This window comes from Cyrtonyx montezumae, unplaced genomic scaffold (genome assembly GCF_038088225.1).
Source record: "Cyrtonyx montezumae isolate F1298 unplaced genomic scaffold, pur_monq_1.0 scaffold_13, whole genome shotgun sequence".
Classification (NCBI taxonomy): Eukaryota; Metazoa; Chordata; class Aves; order Galliformes; family Odontophoridae; genus Cyrtonyx; species Cyrtonyx montezumae.
Window position 1 is genome coordinate 18,523,296 of NW_027071859.1, and position 18,757 is coordinate 18,542,052.

Consider the following 18,757-nt stretch of genomic DNA (forward strand, 5'->3'; position numbering starts at 1 on the left):
TGAGGGAGAGAAAGAAATTCATTAAGAGCAACTGAGCACTGAAACAGGTTACCCAAGGCGTAGGTGGAGTCTGCATCCTTTGAGGTCTTTAAAAACTGTCTATACAAGACCCAGAGTAAACTTAGTTTAATTTGATGTTATACCTGTTTGCAGCAGAAAGTTGGGCTGTGTTAACTACCAGAAGTGTCATCAAATCTAAAATACTCTGTGATTCTGTGTTGGTCAGACTTTAATCTTATCATTCTATTGAGGTTTAATAAGGCCTTACTTCAAATATTTTGTGCTGCTTTTGGCACCATAAGATCAAGGAAGATGGGGATAGAGTTCCTAGTTAGAACAAATGCAATCTATGTGGAATGGCTGAAGTAGTGACTAAAGAAGAAAAAAGTGAGTTGATGTCTCCAAATGCATGAAGAGGAAAGGAATTTAGAAGTTCCTTTTGCCAGTGGTAGACAAGACAAAAATTAATTAGATTATTGTGGCAAAAAGGATTTCTTTAGGGCTGAGAAAAAAAATTAAGCAGTAGCATATTTGTCTATGGAATTTGTTATTGGATACTTGTTATTGTTCTGGCTTTGAAATTTTGAGTTGTCTTCTGAAACCATGATGTTTAGGCCAGTCATTTTTTTCAGTCTTCTGAGTGCAAGAAGAGGTCTAATATAGAGTGTTCTAAGAGGACATCATTCTGTGCTTCAGAGGAAACCTTATTACCAAAATTAATCACTCTGTGCTGGTTTCTGTCTGAAATGAGAAATGAAAGTGAATTTTAAGTTTGACTCATTTGAGTATATTCAGTAGAGTATTTAGGAATAGGAAAGAAGTAATATTCCTGTTCACTTTTGGTAGGATTAAGATTAAAGACCTTTACTGTTCGTGTTGTGAAGACATATTGAAGACTGTGAAGTATTTTTTTTTCTTTCCAGAAATTTAGAAGGGGATGTTGCACTGAGAAGCTCTGCTGCTGTGTATACGTATTGCAAATCTCGAGGATTGTTTGCAGGTGTATCTCTGGAAGGAACCTGTTTAATTGAAAGGAAAGAAACCAATCGCAAGTGAGTTCTCTCTGAATCTAGAGGATCCAATAATGGGGTAGTGATGCAATGAAATGAGAAGTTCAGTTGTAAAAAAGAATTTGTTGTGAGAATGTTCCATGCTGAATTCAGGGTTTCTTGAATGGTAAGAGCGTCTTCAATTTAGGTGATAGATATCATCTAAGATAAATGTTAAAAGATTTTATGTTCTAGAATATAGTTAAAGAGTTATTTACAGTATAATAATAAATATCATTAATAGCCACTTGAAACAAAGCAAGTAAACAAGAAAAATATCTGTTTTTTAGGCATCACTGAATTTGAGAGAACAATTTTTGAAGTACTACTTCTGATGTGCAGCTTATTAAATTTAAAGTACTTAAGGTGCATTGGAGTAGTTGGAAATATTTGAAATGCTTTTCCTTTGCTGCAGGTACTAAAATGACAACAAAATATTTCCCAGATTTAAAATACAGTAACTGTGAGAGGTCTATTGCCCTGTATGTTCTATATTTATTCTGTTTATACCAGTAAGACTACTACTATTTTTAATGACAGCATGTCAGTTACTTCCAGCTATCTCCAGGCATAAAATTGCAGTTCCGATGCATCACTAAGGAATCTGTTAGAACATTTTGTAGAGTTAGTGTGTATTTCTTCAATCTGCTGTGTGATTGATGCTATGTGACCAGTAACAAAATGCAACTGGTGAAGAACGTTTTGAAATAAAGTGGTGGGAGGCATCCAAGTTGGTTGCAGTTATTTGTCATTCAAAATTTATCACTAGTTCTGCTGCTTTAAAATAGCTGGTCAGTAGGAGAAATCTGGAGAGGAAAAACATTCACAGCTGAACTTATCTAGACACTAAAATATAAAGTGATCAAATACATGACATCTTTTCTTTGATATCAGGTTTTATGGGCAAGATATACGTGCTAGTGCCATCCTGTTGGGTGATGTTCCTTTTCCTGCTCAAGCAGAAGATCTGTATGAAACTCTAGCATCCTTCACTGAAGTATATGAAAACGAAGAGCAAAGAAATAATCCAGGAAAAGCTGTAAGGGAATGAGGAAGGTTTTGTGCACTTCTCTTTGTCACAAACTTTTTTTTCTCTCTGTAAACTGATTACAGTCAAGGATACTGGTAATGTTGGTGTTGTGGCATTCCCAAGATGTCTGTTGGATGCTTATAAATGTAACAGATAGCCAATAATTCACAGAATCATAGAGTGGTTTGGGTAGAAAGGGACATTAAAGATCATCTGTTTTCAACTACCCTGACATGGACAGGGACACCTTCCTGTGTGTAATGTATCCATTCAGATATGCTTTTCAGGGTTCCTTGCTAGGCTCTTCTGGGTGAGTATGTTGTTGGTATGGTTTTGCATCATCTAGAGCAACAACTTATAGCTGCCTTTTCAGAATAGCACATAATCAAATCTTGAGATGATGTTGAAGTTTCTTCAAGCTACTGATAATCAAGTAAATAATGGGCATACCAGGTTTGATGTAAACGATCTTCATTTTTTTCTACTTTTCCATTCAGTCACATTTAAAATACTATAATGCTGACAACTGTGGAAGATTTTTAATTCAGGTGTTATATTGATATATAATCATCTGGTTTCGTCTTTTTAAAACTGGTAGTGAATTTCTGTATAGTTATGTGTTTGTCACTAGTTCTTTAGTGAGCGTCTTGTTTTAGTACAATTTCAGAGGAGATGATAATTTTCAGTGTAACTTCGCATACTTTTAGACTATGAAGTTAAAATCTATTTCTAGTGTGATGTAACTAATTTAAAAAATGTGTATGTCTTAGGTGAGTGACCCACCTGGTAGACCATCAAGACCAGAACCACATAAACCATCTGTTAGGCCAACACCACCAGGTTAGAGAATATTTTGATAGTGATCAATTTCTCTCTTTATGAACATAGAAAGTAAAGACTAATTAAAGTTATGTGATTATTGTAATAGTAACTGTCTATATAATAATGTTTTTTGTATTCATTCTGAGTGCCATGAGCAATAAAGAGTAAAGGTTTTTTTGTTTCTTTGTGTTACATTAACAAAATTTTCTCTCTGACACATTTTCTATAGAAGTAGTATTTGTTTAGTTACAAAAGCAAGTAATAGGTCAAAGAAAGCATACTTGTGTATGATATATGATAGCTCACAACTTGCTGCTTAAATTTATCTTTCAGCTAAAAAAAACTCAAACAAGCTTTATCCTGAACTTCCAAGTGATTACGCCTCTCTGGGTAAGTAGCGAGCTTGCGTGTTTTATTAATGCAGTATGAAATCTGCAAAGTCCTAAACATACTTTGGAAGATATATATCAGAATTAGTCTATTTCTTTAATATCTGTGAGTTAAAATGATACCTCTTTATGTATGCTCTCCTGAAAGTACTTCATTAATGTATGTCTTATTCCTTGGTTTTATATTCCAACAAAATTTCTTATTTTCTTTTTATGAACAGCAAAAGTTAGTTTTGTTTATTCAATGACCTTGAAAAATACATGTAATATAGTTTTGCTATTTTCAATTGCCATCTAACTGAAGCAAAAAAGAAAGCTAATATAACAAGCTTGTACCCAAGCACTTATGCAGGGTAGTATAACTCCTGTTTTAATTAAGAAGCACTTCCACAGATCATATCTGATTATGCTTGCATAAGTATAATTTAAATTGCTGTTATAGTCCTGGAGGTTTTTGTGAGATATCTCTGCATTATACCAAAGAACTATTACTTGTTCATTGTTCTGTTTAACTCTCTTAACTTAAAAGCAGGAGCAGTTTGATCTCTAACAGGGAATCTCACTCTGTAGTATTTGCAGTGTAACTTCTCTGGGGCCCATTAACTGGAAACTTGCGATTCGTTAGAAAAAATGTTATGATTGAACTGGGTACGTTCATTTAGCTTCCATAGTGGTCTCTCCCATCAAAAATCCCATCTTTTGATCCGTCCCACGGAGAAAAGGCTGTTAAGTATTTCAAACACAATGAAACAAATTGCTTGATACAGTATATTGTCCTGTTAATAAGTAAATCTTTTTGTGGTTTTGGCTGGAATAAAAACTGGGGTCGAGACGTTGTGTGTGTGTGTATGGATATGTACATGTTTTCACATATTTCATACACCAATTGAAATTAAAGTAAAACATTTCCTTAATCAAACTTGATAACTGCTCACAGAAGCATCTAATTCAGGCAGTGTTGTGATTTGGCACAGTACTTACCCTGTCTTGTCTGAAGGCCAAAAGTCTTGATCGTATTTTTAATCTCTCAATTCACATAATTACAGATTTTCACTAGTAATGAGGTAAATTATGTGTTATTGTCTTCGTAACCTTCCGTACTATATTTTCACTACACATGCTGTTGGGTTATGTATGTGTTGATGGGACCAACATAGCAGGAGCTTAAGTTGAGCCATGGATTTACTTCTGCAAATCCCTAGCATACTTCTGAGAACAAAAATTTTCTGACATATTGTAAAACTTTTCCCAGGAAAAAAATGTTTTTCCCAGGAAAAGAATACTCAGCAGCTGTCACCTAGAAGGAAAGAAAAATTGTTCTTCTGACCAACAAAACTAAATACCAAATGAAGTTGTGAAAACACTGACCAATTGAGAAATTTCTCTAGTAGTAGAGGGAAAAAGCTCAAACATACACTTGCTTCATTAAAGGGAGTGCTCTATTGAAACACAAGTGAGAAAGTAAAAAATGTTCTATAGCCATCTGCTGAGTTTATAGACTTGAAATCAAAATGTAGACCGAGTCAGTCTATTACTGAGAATTCCTGCAGATTTGTAAAAATAAGAGAACAATAGGAAGTGGAATTTTCTGTATTAAAATAACAAACAAAAAACTTTCTGCAAGAAATGCCTCATGATAAATTTCATTTTCTTTACAAGCTAGATTTGGCATATTTTGCATTGTATTGCAGGTTCTAATTCCTTATGTATCAGTCCAAGTTGTATCTGAATCCACAACGTATTGTGTATGTTTCTATAGGCTATAAAGAGTTGTTCTTATTACAGGGAAAAAAAAAAAAAAGGGGGGAGAAATCAGTTCTTCTGTCTGGTAATACCAAAACCTTAAATGCATAGAATTATAAAATGGCTTGGCTTGAAGGGATCCTATGGATCATCAACTTCCAATCCCCTGCCACAGGCAGAGCCACCAATCTCCAGGTCTGGTACAAATGCATGTTGATGAGAGTCTGGTAAGGAGTTGCAGTCCATTTCCTTACAGAAATAGAATGAGTGTTTATGCTGAGTGATGGAGTAGAAGCCTCCTTAAGCCCATGCCTCCTGTCAGTAATCTATTTCTTCCTGTTTATAGTCCAGATGATTTTAATAGTGCTGCCTAGCTGATATAACTTGTACTAGCCAGACTTCATCTCAGGATTAGTGACTGCAGTGAGTGTTTCACAATGATCTGAAAAAACACTTAGCATTTCTTGTGTCTCTAAAATTACTTGGGGGGAAAAAAAAACAACAATGAACTCTTGTTAGCTAGCTAATGGAAAAGCACATGGAACTAATCTTTAGGAGGCTTCATTGTAGGTATAATGTAGGTTCAGGGTTAGGTTTGTATAATGAGAAACAAACTTGTCTGTGTTGTAACACAGTAAGGGAGGTGCCTTTTCATTTTTCCTTTTTGGGGTGAGGGAAGAGGGTGGCTAGGAAGCATATGCTGGTCAGAATTTTTGTCTTTTCAACAGTTACAAAAGCAGCAGAAAGGCTTAAACATTCATCCAGCTCATTAAATGAAAGAGGAGCTAGACTTGCAGATGATACATTTTTAATTATATTTTATGTAGTTCTGAATTATCTAGAAAGGTTGTATTACATTGCTTATTTCAAATGTAAGAAGAATATTACATGAAAAACGTGTATTTTCTAAACTGATAGTGTGATACTTGACTAAGATGAAAGTGGAGTGTTTTCATGTAATTCAATAACACTTAAGTTAATGCATTTAGCTGGAAAATAAAATATAGAAATGCTTTAAAATTTTCCAGGCTCTTGGAAATGTCACACACTTTAAATAAAGAAGAATAATGATTTGTAGAACCCTCTTGCCATTCTGGAAAAAATCATGGCTGAGATTGTGATTCACTGGGGTCTAAAGTTTTTACAGTAGTAGAGGATTAGAGGTGTGACTTTTATTTTGTTTTTATTCGTTGTTTGTTTGGGCTGGCATTGTTTTGTTTTTGTTTTCTTTTTTAAACAATTTGGATAAATTAAATTTGCTCATGTCTATGAAAGTTCATTACTCCTACCCTTCCAGCATGAGGAACTTGTAACTTAAAGTTTCTGCTTGTCCCATGTGTTACTTACAAATAATAAAAGGATGACTGGTCCTTCCAAGATTTATAACCATGATATAGTTCAGGAAACAGAATTGAGATAGGACTTGGTGATGAGTGTATTAATGCTTTTTCCTTAAGACAACAACAAAAGCCTTCCAAATATAGTTCTTTATCTGTTCATTTGCAGTGATCATAAGTTAGTATGAAACTGTTCATAGGCTTGAATTCTCTGACCTTCAGAATGCATACTTGCTTAGTGTTTTGTTCTGCTTCTGCTCAATAATGTGTAGAAATGTTTATGAACAGTGGGTCTATTGTTGCAATATTTTAAGAATAATTTTTTTACTGCTAACAAAATTGCATCCATTTGTACCAGAATAATTATTTTATCATAATTAGGAAAAAGAATGATACAGTTTACATCTTTCAAGCAGTATTATGATTTGCTTAAGAACTTTAAAAAAACCTTGTAGTTTGAGATTTGGTTTCTTGGTGATTTCTTTTGTTTAATTTGGTTGATTGTATTTTTGTTGTTGTTCTTTAAGATTTCTCTTATACACATTGACTTTCTTACCCTACATCAGTACTTGAACCAAATGTTTTTAAAATTTAATTTCTTTGGGAACACGTGCTGTCTTTTGATTTTTGAATTGAATAAATATCTACCTATGGAGCTCGTTGTGGTTGTATTCACTAGAGCTCTTTCTTACACAGAGTTTTTGTTCCCCTCTTGTTACCTTTCAGACAGTTCTGCTGTAACCAACTCACATTGGTCTTTCTTCTGATTGCTAAACAGATTGATGAGTCACTGTCCTTTTTTTCATATCAAACCTTAAATAGTTCTACAAACAGTAAATTTTGAGATGTGAACTCACTGAGATCAGTAGGATTTGGACTTCTAAAAAACATAATGAATTTAGGCCAAACTCTACTCCTTACCATTTATTTATTTAAATATCTTTATTCATTGCTAATCCATGTTAAAACAGGCTATATAAGACATTTCTGAGTAGGTGTTGCCATGAGGGTGTGGCAAACTCAGTTTGTGTTTACTAAATACCTCTCAGAAGTGCATGCTGCTTTTCATTCTTACAGTTCATCAGAAATCGGGTCTGGTTTAATTCTCTGTAATTTTTGGGGTGATCTCAATGTGTATTTCAATAATCTCTGAAATCCAGCTGGTTGAGTAAATCCATGAAAAGTTGATTGGTGAGAATTCGAAGAAAGACTTTTATGCCTCCTTAAGCATATTTTGTCAAGGAAATGTTAAGGTCTGTATGCAAATTTATTTGCTTTATTTGCACATTACAACCTTTTCTGTGTCCTGTTACACGTATGTTAATTAAACCAAAAAAATTAAATGAGTCAAGAGTTAACAGAATGCTTTTGAGATACAAAGCTTAACTAAGTCTGCTTTGCAGCTCTCTGAGCACAGTACCAAATTTTTGCTTGTGACCTCGTGTTTTACTACTGTACTTGGATGCCTGCGCTACAGTTCCATTTCTGTCTCACTTACAATCTTGCCATTTCATGTGCTTTGTACTCTATAGGATGATATTGTTCAAATTCGGGAAAACGATAAAGTGGAACTGAGACACTGTTCTAGATGTCTCTACATTAGTACCTCTAATTATGTGTATTGCTGAGCTCTACACAGTGTAGAGAAACAATTTAGAGCTTCTGAAAGAGAGCGACACTGTCAATGTGCTTGCATCTTCAAAACTGGAATGTGTATTGAAGCAATCACTTTTGCTTTCTTTTTTAATGTGATAGTCTTCTTTTTGATTTAACAAAATTAGTACCAGTTTGGAACAGCTCAAATTTAACTGGAAATCTGTCATGTAACTGTTTATATCAGTTATACAGTTCCACATTTAGAAATCTATGGATTTAAACAAACAAAAACAAAAACCTGACAACTACACCACAAGAAAAATGTGTGTCCAAACCCTTTTATTAGGGCATTTTTATTGTAAGGCTAAGTACCTCACAGTAAAAAGATTATCTTCAGTTCTGGAGATAATAAAATTCAAATGTATTTTCTGTCTCCATGTTTATATGTATAATACCTGTATTTTTGCTTTTTCAGTACTGTTGGAAGAGCTCAGACTAGTATATATTTATTTCAGAATTTTTTTGCATAGTGGAATATATGATGTCTGTCATAAGTTCATGTTTACTAGGTCAGTAGACAATGTCATGAAGGCCTAACCCCCTGGAAATTATCTGTGGTAACTTTTTTTTTTATCTCTTAAGACTTTTAGATAAACTTGGTCTATTTTTGTTTTCTTCACAGCAAGGCTTGTGACGTGTTTATATTTAGTTACTGGAATAATAAAGCATCCATCTGGTGGTCCCCACAGTATTAACTTCCTTGCTATTATGAGCTCTTCTTTAATACTAACCAAACCCAGGAAATCCCAGGAAATTATTTTTGAGACTATTTTTATCTCTGAATCACTTTTCTAGGATCATACTATTGTGAATGTAATAATTCAGATAATCAAGCTGCTTATGGCTTATGTGGCAAGCTGAGAGGAAAACGTAGCATGTAGGAATTTTCTGGTTGTAGTGAAGTAAATAACTCACTGTGTATAATCAACTAACTCAAAATACAACACAGCACAAGAGATTGAGGTCATATGTGCTGGGATGAAATTGGTGTCTTCCTCATGTGTGTACATGCGTTGGTGGGGAACTATAATGCTAAATATGACTGGAACGGGGAGCAGTATTTTTTTCATGGCGATTATTAAATGATTAGGAACAAAAACTAGAACAAATTTACAGGGAAATCTCAGTGTAGCTAATGCTTATTTTTATTAAGTAGCAAGCAGCATTAGGTTGATCGTTCTGATATAGTTAAAATGTGAAGTTAAAAATATGAACTTAAAGATTAAACTTAAACTTAAAAATATGAACTTAAAGAAAATATGAACTTAAAGATACTAAATGGTATAGTTTAAAGCCTTTTGTCTCAGGCCCCGCTAAAACAAGTAGGTTGATGTTTCAGCATGTTTCTGAAATATATGCTTTATTTTTTTTCTGTTCTATTAGTAGGATAAACAAGTTTAAATTACTGTCTTTCTATTTATGTATAAGAAAATATTGGGAGTATGGGAGCTTCTGCTTCAATAATTCTAATGGAAGCCAAGCAGGATTTTTAAGTACCTCTAGCTACACAGGTTTTCTGTCCATACTACAGGAGACTATACTATGTGTGACTAACTTACAATGAATTCTGATGCTGATCTAAGAGATGGAGGTAATTTTCATAGAATCATCGAATCATCAAGGATGGAAAAGACTTCCAGGATTATCCAGTCCAACCATCTACCTACTACCAGTATTTCCCCACTAAACCCTGTCAGTTAGTACAACATCTAAATGTTTCTTGAACACTATCAGGATGCGAGGATGTGCTTATATAACATCTCCTATAACAGTATAGGGATGTAAGAAGATCTACAGGGACAGTGACTCCACCACTCCGCTGGGCAGCCTGTTCCAGTGCCCGACCACTCTTTTGGAGAAGAAATTTTTCCTAATATCCAGTTCTTTACTCAGCAAAGAGTGTGCCTGTCCAAACCATGGGCTGCCAGCTTCTTTAGAAGAATACTGCGGGAGAATGGGCTTTGCTGAAGTCTAGGTAGACTACATCAGCGACCTTTCCTTCATCCAACCAAGTGAGTCACTGAATAGAAGGAGATAAGGTTGGTCAGAAAAGATTTTCCTTTCATAAACTCATGTTATTTGGGCCTCATCCCCTGGTTGTCCTGCACATGCTGTGTGATCTCACCCAAGACGATTTTGCAGTCATGGTTTGGTGGGAAGTGAATCTGCAAAACTTCAAATCATGTTAGGAGGGACTAGAAACTTCTCTGCATCTGAAAATTGCATTTTTGAGAACATCCTGTCAACCACACAGTTCCCATTGCTCCCCTTATCTTTGTTGGGAGCAGGAAAGAGATGGGTAGAAAGGTTGGATACTTCTTCCTGAAAGGATACTAGTGTTAAGAAAAGCTTTTCTTTCTTTGGGAATTAATTAGTATTTACCATGATGGAAAAACACTTGAAACTTTTCTGTGAGCTGCAAAATGGGTAGTGCAAAACTAGCATTTCCCAAAAAGTGATCCTCTCTGTCCTGGAGGTTACATGGAAGAGGTTTTCTATTTAGCTTAGCTGTGCTAGTTCAGCTTTATGTTCATGTTGGTCAGCTGACGAGGTGTTGCTGATTGAGCAACATTTGCATTTTGTGAAAAAAATTCTCAGTTCCTGAAAAGGAAATGGGATGTCTTGCAAACCTCCAAAAACTATGTCTCTGTCAGATTAGGGAAAAAAAGTCAGTATTTCAAAAACACCTACCATAGAATCTGTGTAGAAACTGCATAGAATGAGACTGGGCTTGCTCTTGGTTTTATCTGTTTTCAGGCTGTGAGCTGTTTTCCAGAGTGAGGTAGAAGATAATTTTTATATGAAGTGAACCAGTGCACATAACTCAATGTGTGACCAGTGCATAACACAATGGCAGAACTTTTGAATCTAACCATATAGAGCTTTAAGAAGCAAAATGAAGAGACATTGTATTCAGAGTGAGGTGTTAACTCAGCACCTGTAGCAGAAATGTGAGAAATACTGTCAACAGAATAAAGGTTGTGCTTATCATTCCTGAACAGTCAAACTGACCTGAATAAAACATTGATCACTTCTCCTTGCTGTGCTTTTCAGAATATCAATGTTATGCTTAGCATTGCACCTCATCACTTAACTGTTTATAAATATCTAAAGTCACAGTCAATGGGAGCAGGCTCTTTTCAGTGGCAAGGAACAACAGAACAAGAGGTAATGGGCAGAAACTGGAACACAGGAAGTTCCATACCAATACAAGGCAGAATTTCTTTACTTTCGCATTGACAGGGTGCTGTAACAGGCTGCCCAGAGAGGCAGTAGAGTCTCTGGGGATATTCAAGGCCCATCTGTACCCTTTCCTGTGTGAACTCACACTCAGTTATGTCTAGAGGTCCCTTCCAACCACTACAGTGTTGTGGTTCTGCAGTCTTTTGCTGTATGATTTCAGCGAAGGCATTATTTGCATTAATGTAATCTTGACCATAGTGAAGGCCCTTGACATTGATATAGTTTATTTGACTCTCTCTCTTTGAATTAAAATTGAAATGTTTTTTGGAAAGGCAGAAAAAAAAATCAAAGAAGTAATCAGCAAAAATACTGTTACAGAATTGACTCCTTACAAGCAGGGGATGTTTTTTTATATCCTAAGTATCAAATATATCCACAGATGCTTGACAAAAAAAAAATCCAGTTCTTTAATGCAAAAGCTGAGTGTGCTGAAACAAAGATAGAAACATTCCATCAGCAGAGGAAGATGATGAGCCAGCATGTTCCCAAGCAGGCCAGAAACTCAAAAACAGTGAAATGTGTTTCATATTGAATGAGCTTAATTTGCATAGTAACTTAGACCTGACTGTATTTAAAGTTTTCTTCAACCACCAATGAAACCCTTAGTTTTGTTTGTTAGATGTGGCACAAACTGGTGATACTACAGAAGCTGCTGTTTTGAGATTATCTGTTTCCAGCTGATGTGGAAGAGATCAAAGTGTTTGTGTTTTTTTTTTTGTTTTGTTTTTGTTTTTTTTGTGTATGTGTTATGGAGGTTTGTTGGGGTATAATACATTAATTCCATGCATACAGATTTGCATCTTTTGCTGAATTTCTATCTGTTGAGTCTCTGGAACAAAACTGAGAATAGTGTACCTTGTAGGGTAAGTCTGTGCCTAGCTTTGCTTTGTGCTCTTTTTAACATCTAATATTAAATGTGGATGACTTTTTCCAGTCACCTTTTGGTTTTGTGTGTTGATGGAGATCATTCTTAAATTATTCCCAAAATCAACTGGAGGGTTTTATAATCAGAAGGAGCACTAGAAAGCAAAAATCTGGGTAGAGTATTTGCTTTGAACAAATATGTAATGTCTAGCTCTGTAAGAATCAGAAAACAGGATTTGTTCAGACAAGGCCCCTGAAAGTGGAAGAGGGCTTCAGGCTTAGATTTGCCATCTTTTCCCAGACTGGAGAGTGCGTATAGTCATGAGAGATAGTAGAGAAATTCTCCTTGCCATTATTTAAGCTACCTTGAACTTTTTGAAATTGCCTTGAATCTACAGCTGCTGTAATAAAACAGCCACTGGGTCTTCTGGATAGGGGTCATTTCTTTGTCTTTAAGTTGTAGAACAGAGCAGAGCAACTGTGGCCTGCCCTCCCTCTTCAGAACATATTTCTGTAACTGATGGCACAAATAAGCGCTTCTGTGTTTTCAAATTTCAATGTTGAATTAAAATACTTTGAGAATCTTAAGGTGTTTTTTTTTTTAATCAGAACATAGAGAAAGGCTACTATTTTTGTTTACTTAAAGGTGGCTGTAGTTTGAGTTAAAACAACAGCTAAGACAAGAGAATATTTGTTCTGAGAATAATTTGCTGACCTTTCATCGTATGAACATTGTTGGAAATTAATTGGATCAGTGGTGGCGTATGACTTACTTCCAAGTATCTGTATGGGAAGACTTAGCTTATATCTGATTATAGCAGCTTAGCACCTGTAAATATAAAATGTCAGTCTACCGTGTGTATTTAGGCCTTCTCGAGCATCTGTTCAGTGAGATATGAAGACCTGAGACTCTTGTTTTGTGCATGCTGAGTGTTTTTGAGGTGACTGTACATTTATGACAAAAAATAAAAATGTAGATAGAATATTTGAGATTTCATTTGTAATATTTCTGACTTCCAGCATTTAGCTCTTGTATATGTCCTAAACAAACATTGGATTATAATTTGACAGAAAACAACTAAATTAAATTGTTTGTTCTGCTCTAGAAGCTTAGCTAAAACATTTTCTTCCCATGTTAAAGGCTTAGAAAGGTGGTCTAAATGCAGAAAATTAGTTGGAGTAAGTTGAGAAAGGAACTAATGTTGTACTGGTACGTTTCAAGAACTGAAATAATTATTTTCTTGACTTGTACTATTTGAGATACAGTTGAGCTATTGTTTTGCTTTTTGAATGAGGGTTTCGCAGAGATGTTTTTGTAAGTAGACATTAGCACATGGAATGCTTTGTTGCCAGACATAATCTGAAAAGTTAATTTCTTCAGGGGATCCAAATGTGCAACATAATACAGTATGCTTCTGCTCTACTCTCTTGTTGCCTATCCATTTGATATTTCATTTTGTCTCACAAGAAAGCTATGACATCTAGTTGTCGTGGCTCCAAAGCCATGACAGAAGAGCCCCAAAGGTCCTCTTTTTCTTTATGGAGCAACTTGTATTGCACTTCCTTTTATCTCGCTTTCGGTATTCTTCGCTTCCATCTTGTCTTTAAACATAGTGAAATTCTCACATTTCTAAGACTGTACTGCATTCAAGCTATCATTCACTGTGCTTGGTATTAAATCCAGGGAATGATCATTGCCTGATAAATGCCCAGTAGAGAGTCTTAACATTATAATGCGCTTGCTTTCTTCTAATCATGATATTCTAACCTAGATAATGCAGAATGCTGACTTAGCTTTTTTTCTACCTAGCTTTGAACATAAACCAAACATCACCTATGGATTTGGGCCAAAGCTGACATTACTTAAACAATAGTTGTTATGAGTTTGATGTTCTAATATTATCAAAGAATGGACGACTGACTGCACTAAACTTTTACATCCATAAAATATTATGAAGCATACACATCCAGTCAACTATATTTAAAAATTTCTTTATTCAAGATGACATTTTGCCAAAAGTCATGTGAAGTGATATACTGTATCTGTCATTTTTTTTATTATTGCATATGATCATAAAGTAAATATTTTGAGGCAGTGGTGCTTCAGTATTCTGTAACCTCACTATGGAAATGTTTTATTTTTCTTTGTTTACATTCTAGCAACCAAATGAGCCAATCCTTTCTCTTTATTTCTCTTTTAATAAAGGAATTAGGAAAATACTCTTTTTTAAGTATGAGGTAATACTCTAACTGGTAGTCATGCCAACTGTAAGTCATCCATCTTCTTCTGTTTCCATAAAAGAATACTGTTTTCTGTTGCAGTTTTCATAATTTTGATTGTTTTGTAAATTCTTATTGGCATAATCATCTGTAACAATATTTTTGTGTGCACAGTACTAAACATGCAATTACATACTTCTGTAGCTTTGCTTCTTTACATCCTAGAGTATCTTCTTTGTTTTTGAAAGTATATGGAAAAAATGTCTCTGTCTGTAGCGGTGGTCCAGCACAATTAGTGCTTTGGTTTCCTGATTAATGCTGCTTTTAATTATTTTCAAATTTAATATCAACAAGTCAATTTTAGGCCCATTTTCTTTCTTTGGAATAGCTTCACCATTTAATTCATGTGCTAGTATTTCTTCTTATTGTCTTATCTGGAGAGCATATAAAAAGGCCTTCATTGCAGATATTTTTCCTTTCTGTTGTTAACCTTTCATCTCCCCAGCATTAGGTTTGTTATCTTCCTTTTTTTTCTCTTCTGTAACCTTGGAACATCATTGTGTATAGAGACTCCTCTTTTGAGACTTACTACCGTTAAAATAGTTTATGGAACTGGTGTCTTTTTTGGATTAATGATCACCCAAGTAATAAGTTACTTTTTTGTGTTCACCATATTATATTGCTCTAGTTTCAGAGTCCTGGTGTTTGGAATATACCACTCACATTCAGAATCTATTGCTGTATATTGAAGTTTTTTAAACTATGTCACATCCCTTTTCTTTTGGTTTCTCTCTCTGTTTGTTGTTAGCTGTTAATATCATAATCATTCTTTCAGAAACATTTGATCCTTTAACTCTTTGTTGTGTTGTTTATCTGGATTATTCTGTAGCCTTGGCTCAACTCAGCCTTCCCTGCCCTTCTTTGTCACTAATACTTCTTTCATTCTTGTCTCAGCTATTTGTGTCTTCTGCTTCCTCCAGTGCTCTCTGCTGTCCACGCCTTTCCACTTTTTGCTTTGCTGATTTCCTCATTCATAACTTTATCCCCTCATCAGAAGATCCGTTTTGACAGCCTTCTATGCTGATTCATCTGAGGCTTTTTTTGTTGTTTTTTTTTTTACTTTCACATCAAAAATAAATCCACGATCTCCACAAAATCTGCTCTGTGTTCATTCAGTTCTGTAACCCACCCTTATGCTCTTAATGGTAGAACAGTAGTTACTTACAGGCATCTTACTGTGGATGTAGGGAAATGATGCTTACATTTGAAATTCACCTTATCTGTTTACTCGTTCTCTTGAAGAATTTAGGTAAACTGAACATGCAGAGAAAAATAAATACAACGACAGGCACAAGAAGTCAGTGATATAAGGTTGCTAAATTATTCTAGTGTGACAATTTGAGGATGTGAAGAAAAAAATTGACTAAAGAAACATGAGGGTAAATAACAAGAAAGAAAACCTTTAGCCAAAGTCTAATGTTTTAAAAAAAGGAGTTATGTAACTGATAATGAATTTTTTGAAGCTGAACTTGGGGGAGTAGGCTCTGAAATAGCCTCTCTGAGGAGTTACTGGGGGCAAAAAGAGGGGCCAAAAGGACATTTAATGTCTAACAGCACTAGCCTAAGCCTCAGAAACTGGGAGTGTGCAGCTAAATTAATCTCATCTCTCTGGAGGTTTTCTTTCATCTAATAAAATCCATTGCTGACCATATTGCTGTTAGCTAATCTTCTCTTATGATTCTATTTGGAGTATTATGCTGGACCCTCTTTAAAGCAGTTTCTCTTGCACTCAGCTCCAACTATTGACTCCTGTTAGGCTGATAAATTATGTGTTGCTACGGAATGTGCTTTTTGCACTGAAATCCAATCACTTTTCCAACTGCATCATTGGCAGGTCCCTGGTATGATTTTGACCTGGGAAAGGTAGTGGGTGTCAAGTGATTCCTTAGTATTTTAGAAGTGTTGGGTACTGTCCATTGTCTAATGTAAATATAACTGTTACAGGTTTCTAGTGACCTCTTTATAATCATGTATTAGACATTGCATTGCATTCTGCCTTAACCTGATAACTTTGCATGTTTTCTTTGTAATGTTGGTGCCCCTTAAATTCCATTATGTGACTATGTCTGTAACTGCATTTACTTTTATCAGTCCTCCATTTTTCTGTTAGTTTCCTAACCAGTTACCTACCCTCTGTCCCTTTTCAGTTGTTAAGGTACTGTTTTGTGCAAAAAACCTTATAGCAACCTTTTCCAGATGCATCTCTTTTTGCCTTAATGTGTCACTTATTTGTAACTGTTGCTGATCACTACGGAGCATGTGGTTTCCAAGCTGAATTTCTTCAGCAGTTCTCACCTTCCTATAGGTCGTTCTCTGAGTACAAAGATGCAGCCTTTTCTTTCCATCTCTACTTTTGTCCAGACTTTTTTGTCCTGTTATGATTCAATTGTTGCAATATCCTTCTCTCTGACCTTTGCAAATTCAATATTCCTTTACTCTCATCTAGATTCAGTTCTTACTTCAAAGTTAATTTCCTTCCCTGTCACTTTTCCTGTATCATCCTCCTTTATGTTAAGAAGGTCTTTGAGCTCAAACAGAAGAGAAAGAACCCCCCTGTCAGATCTAGCTTTGATCTTGTTCTTGTGAATACTACAGATTGAGCTTAGTGGTTCAACTGCTAATTCGAACTTAAGTCATTTATCTAACTTCAAGCCTCATCATAGCCCGGTGTTGCTGCATTTCTCAAGTCAAAATTTTAGGTCTTTAGTTTCTACTGTCCTGAGCCCTAACTCTAATTTAGAAGTTATTCCTTATGTTAGCGGTGAGTGTGATGCCTTCAGAATTTACTGTGGGATATTTCCCTTCCCACATCATGCTGTCTACATTCTAAAAGAATGTGCTGGATACAGTAGAAAGTGTCTCTTTGGTGCTTGCAGTTCCTAACTCCTATCCAAAATATTGCTTAGTATGCCTTAATTCTCAAAATATCTCAAAAATTCTCAAAAAAGGACGAGGGGCAGAGATATTCACTGTAAGAACTAGACCTATTTAAACCCCTATTAACAGTGAATGTGGAAATGGAATAGCTAACTGGATCTTGTAACCAAATTCAAATTCCACCTTTAAAGCTTTGACTGTGATGCAGTAACTCATATCATCTCCGAATGAGCCATAATTAATTTGTTGCTCCTACTCTCTATTTATGCAGGTATCCAAATATTGCTCTGAGCATTGTGAGCACATCAAAACCAGAAATATAATTCCTCATCTCATTCTTCGTATTGTTTATCCACTTGTGCACCCTTATTTTGTTGTCCCTTTATTAAATTCTGATCCTAATCCTAGCCCTATTAGTAGCCCGGTCACCCTTTCAGTCCTAGGTAAATCAATTTACTTCTGAAGAAAGAATAACTATCCCAACTTCTCATGGGACTGCTAGTGAGCTTGGCATTTTAATTTGGGTTATGCTCTCAGCCTAGCTTTATTACCACAGTGTATACTTGTCTACCTTACTAGACCAGCAGTTAAATCAAGCTCTTTAATTAAAGTTATTAGTTAAAGCTCAGCAATGGCCATCAGCCATTCAGCTTTGAACACTAATCTTCACTATGAGAGCAGGTACATGTGAGAACTGTCACAGAGAAGGTCTGCTCAGTTAATGTAGCTTAAATCAAAACCACGATCAAAGACATTTATTAATTCATTAATGACAAATTGCTGTTAGTACATGATCAGTGTTAGCATTACAGCAAGTGAACTACAACATTAGACAACTGCAGCATATTAATGAACAGTCCTAAATGCTCTTTTATGACTAACCCTCTGAGTTCTTAATTGCACTTAGCAGGCGTGCGTGCACATTAAGTATACAAGTGCATGTTTTCCTACACCTGTTGGAGGTGTGTGTACTCCAGTTATGTGTGTGTGTGCTTATGTGGGCCACTACTGCCTACTGACACATAAGATGGCAAGAAGTTCCATTTGGGAACTGGTGATAGTCTTCCTTTTCAATATGGTAGTTTTGGGCAAGCAACATTCAGGCAGTTTGGTGTGCTCAATCTGTGTGTACGCACAGTACACTTAAAACTGTATCTTAGCAGCTGGTGTTGTCCAAGTCATTTGCTAAAGATGGCCACTAAAACCAATTAAATCTTCATTGCTGCTGACACCAGTTGCAATTTTTTACTCAAACGTTTGCAAGACCAAGTAGTTAAACTAATAAAAGCATGACCCATGATAGATAAACAACAAAAACTGGCATCTGTTCACTGTTAACAGCTCTCATCTTAAGCTCACGAGCAATGACTGAAGCTTTCAGTCCCTGTGAACAGTATATAGTAGTGGTAACAAATATTTGTGACAATTGATACGGTTGTTTTTCAAAGCATAGATGTTTGCATCTGC

The 18,757-nt window shown here is 35.5% G+C and overlaps 1 protein-coding gene across 1 annotated transcript in view; it reads left to right on the plus strand.

Annotated features, from left to right (window-relative positions):
- Window positions 1-18,757, plus strand: part of SH3YL1 (SH3 and SYLF domain containing 1) — a 40,590-nt gene that overhangs the window by 17,736 nt on the left and 4,097 nt on the right. Inside the window, exons 6-9 of the mRNA XM_065730785.1 lie at window positions 924-1,052; window positions 1,944-2,088; window positions 2,850-2,919; window positions 3,235-3,291. Coding sequence (XP_065586857.1) covers window positions 924-1,052; window positions 1,944-2,088; window positions 2,850-2,919; window positions 3,235-3,291 — 401 coding nt within the window. The remainder of the gene's footprint in view (window positions 1-923; window positions 1,053-1,943; window positions 2,089-2,849; window positions 2,920-3,234; window positions 3,292-18,757) is intronic.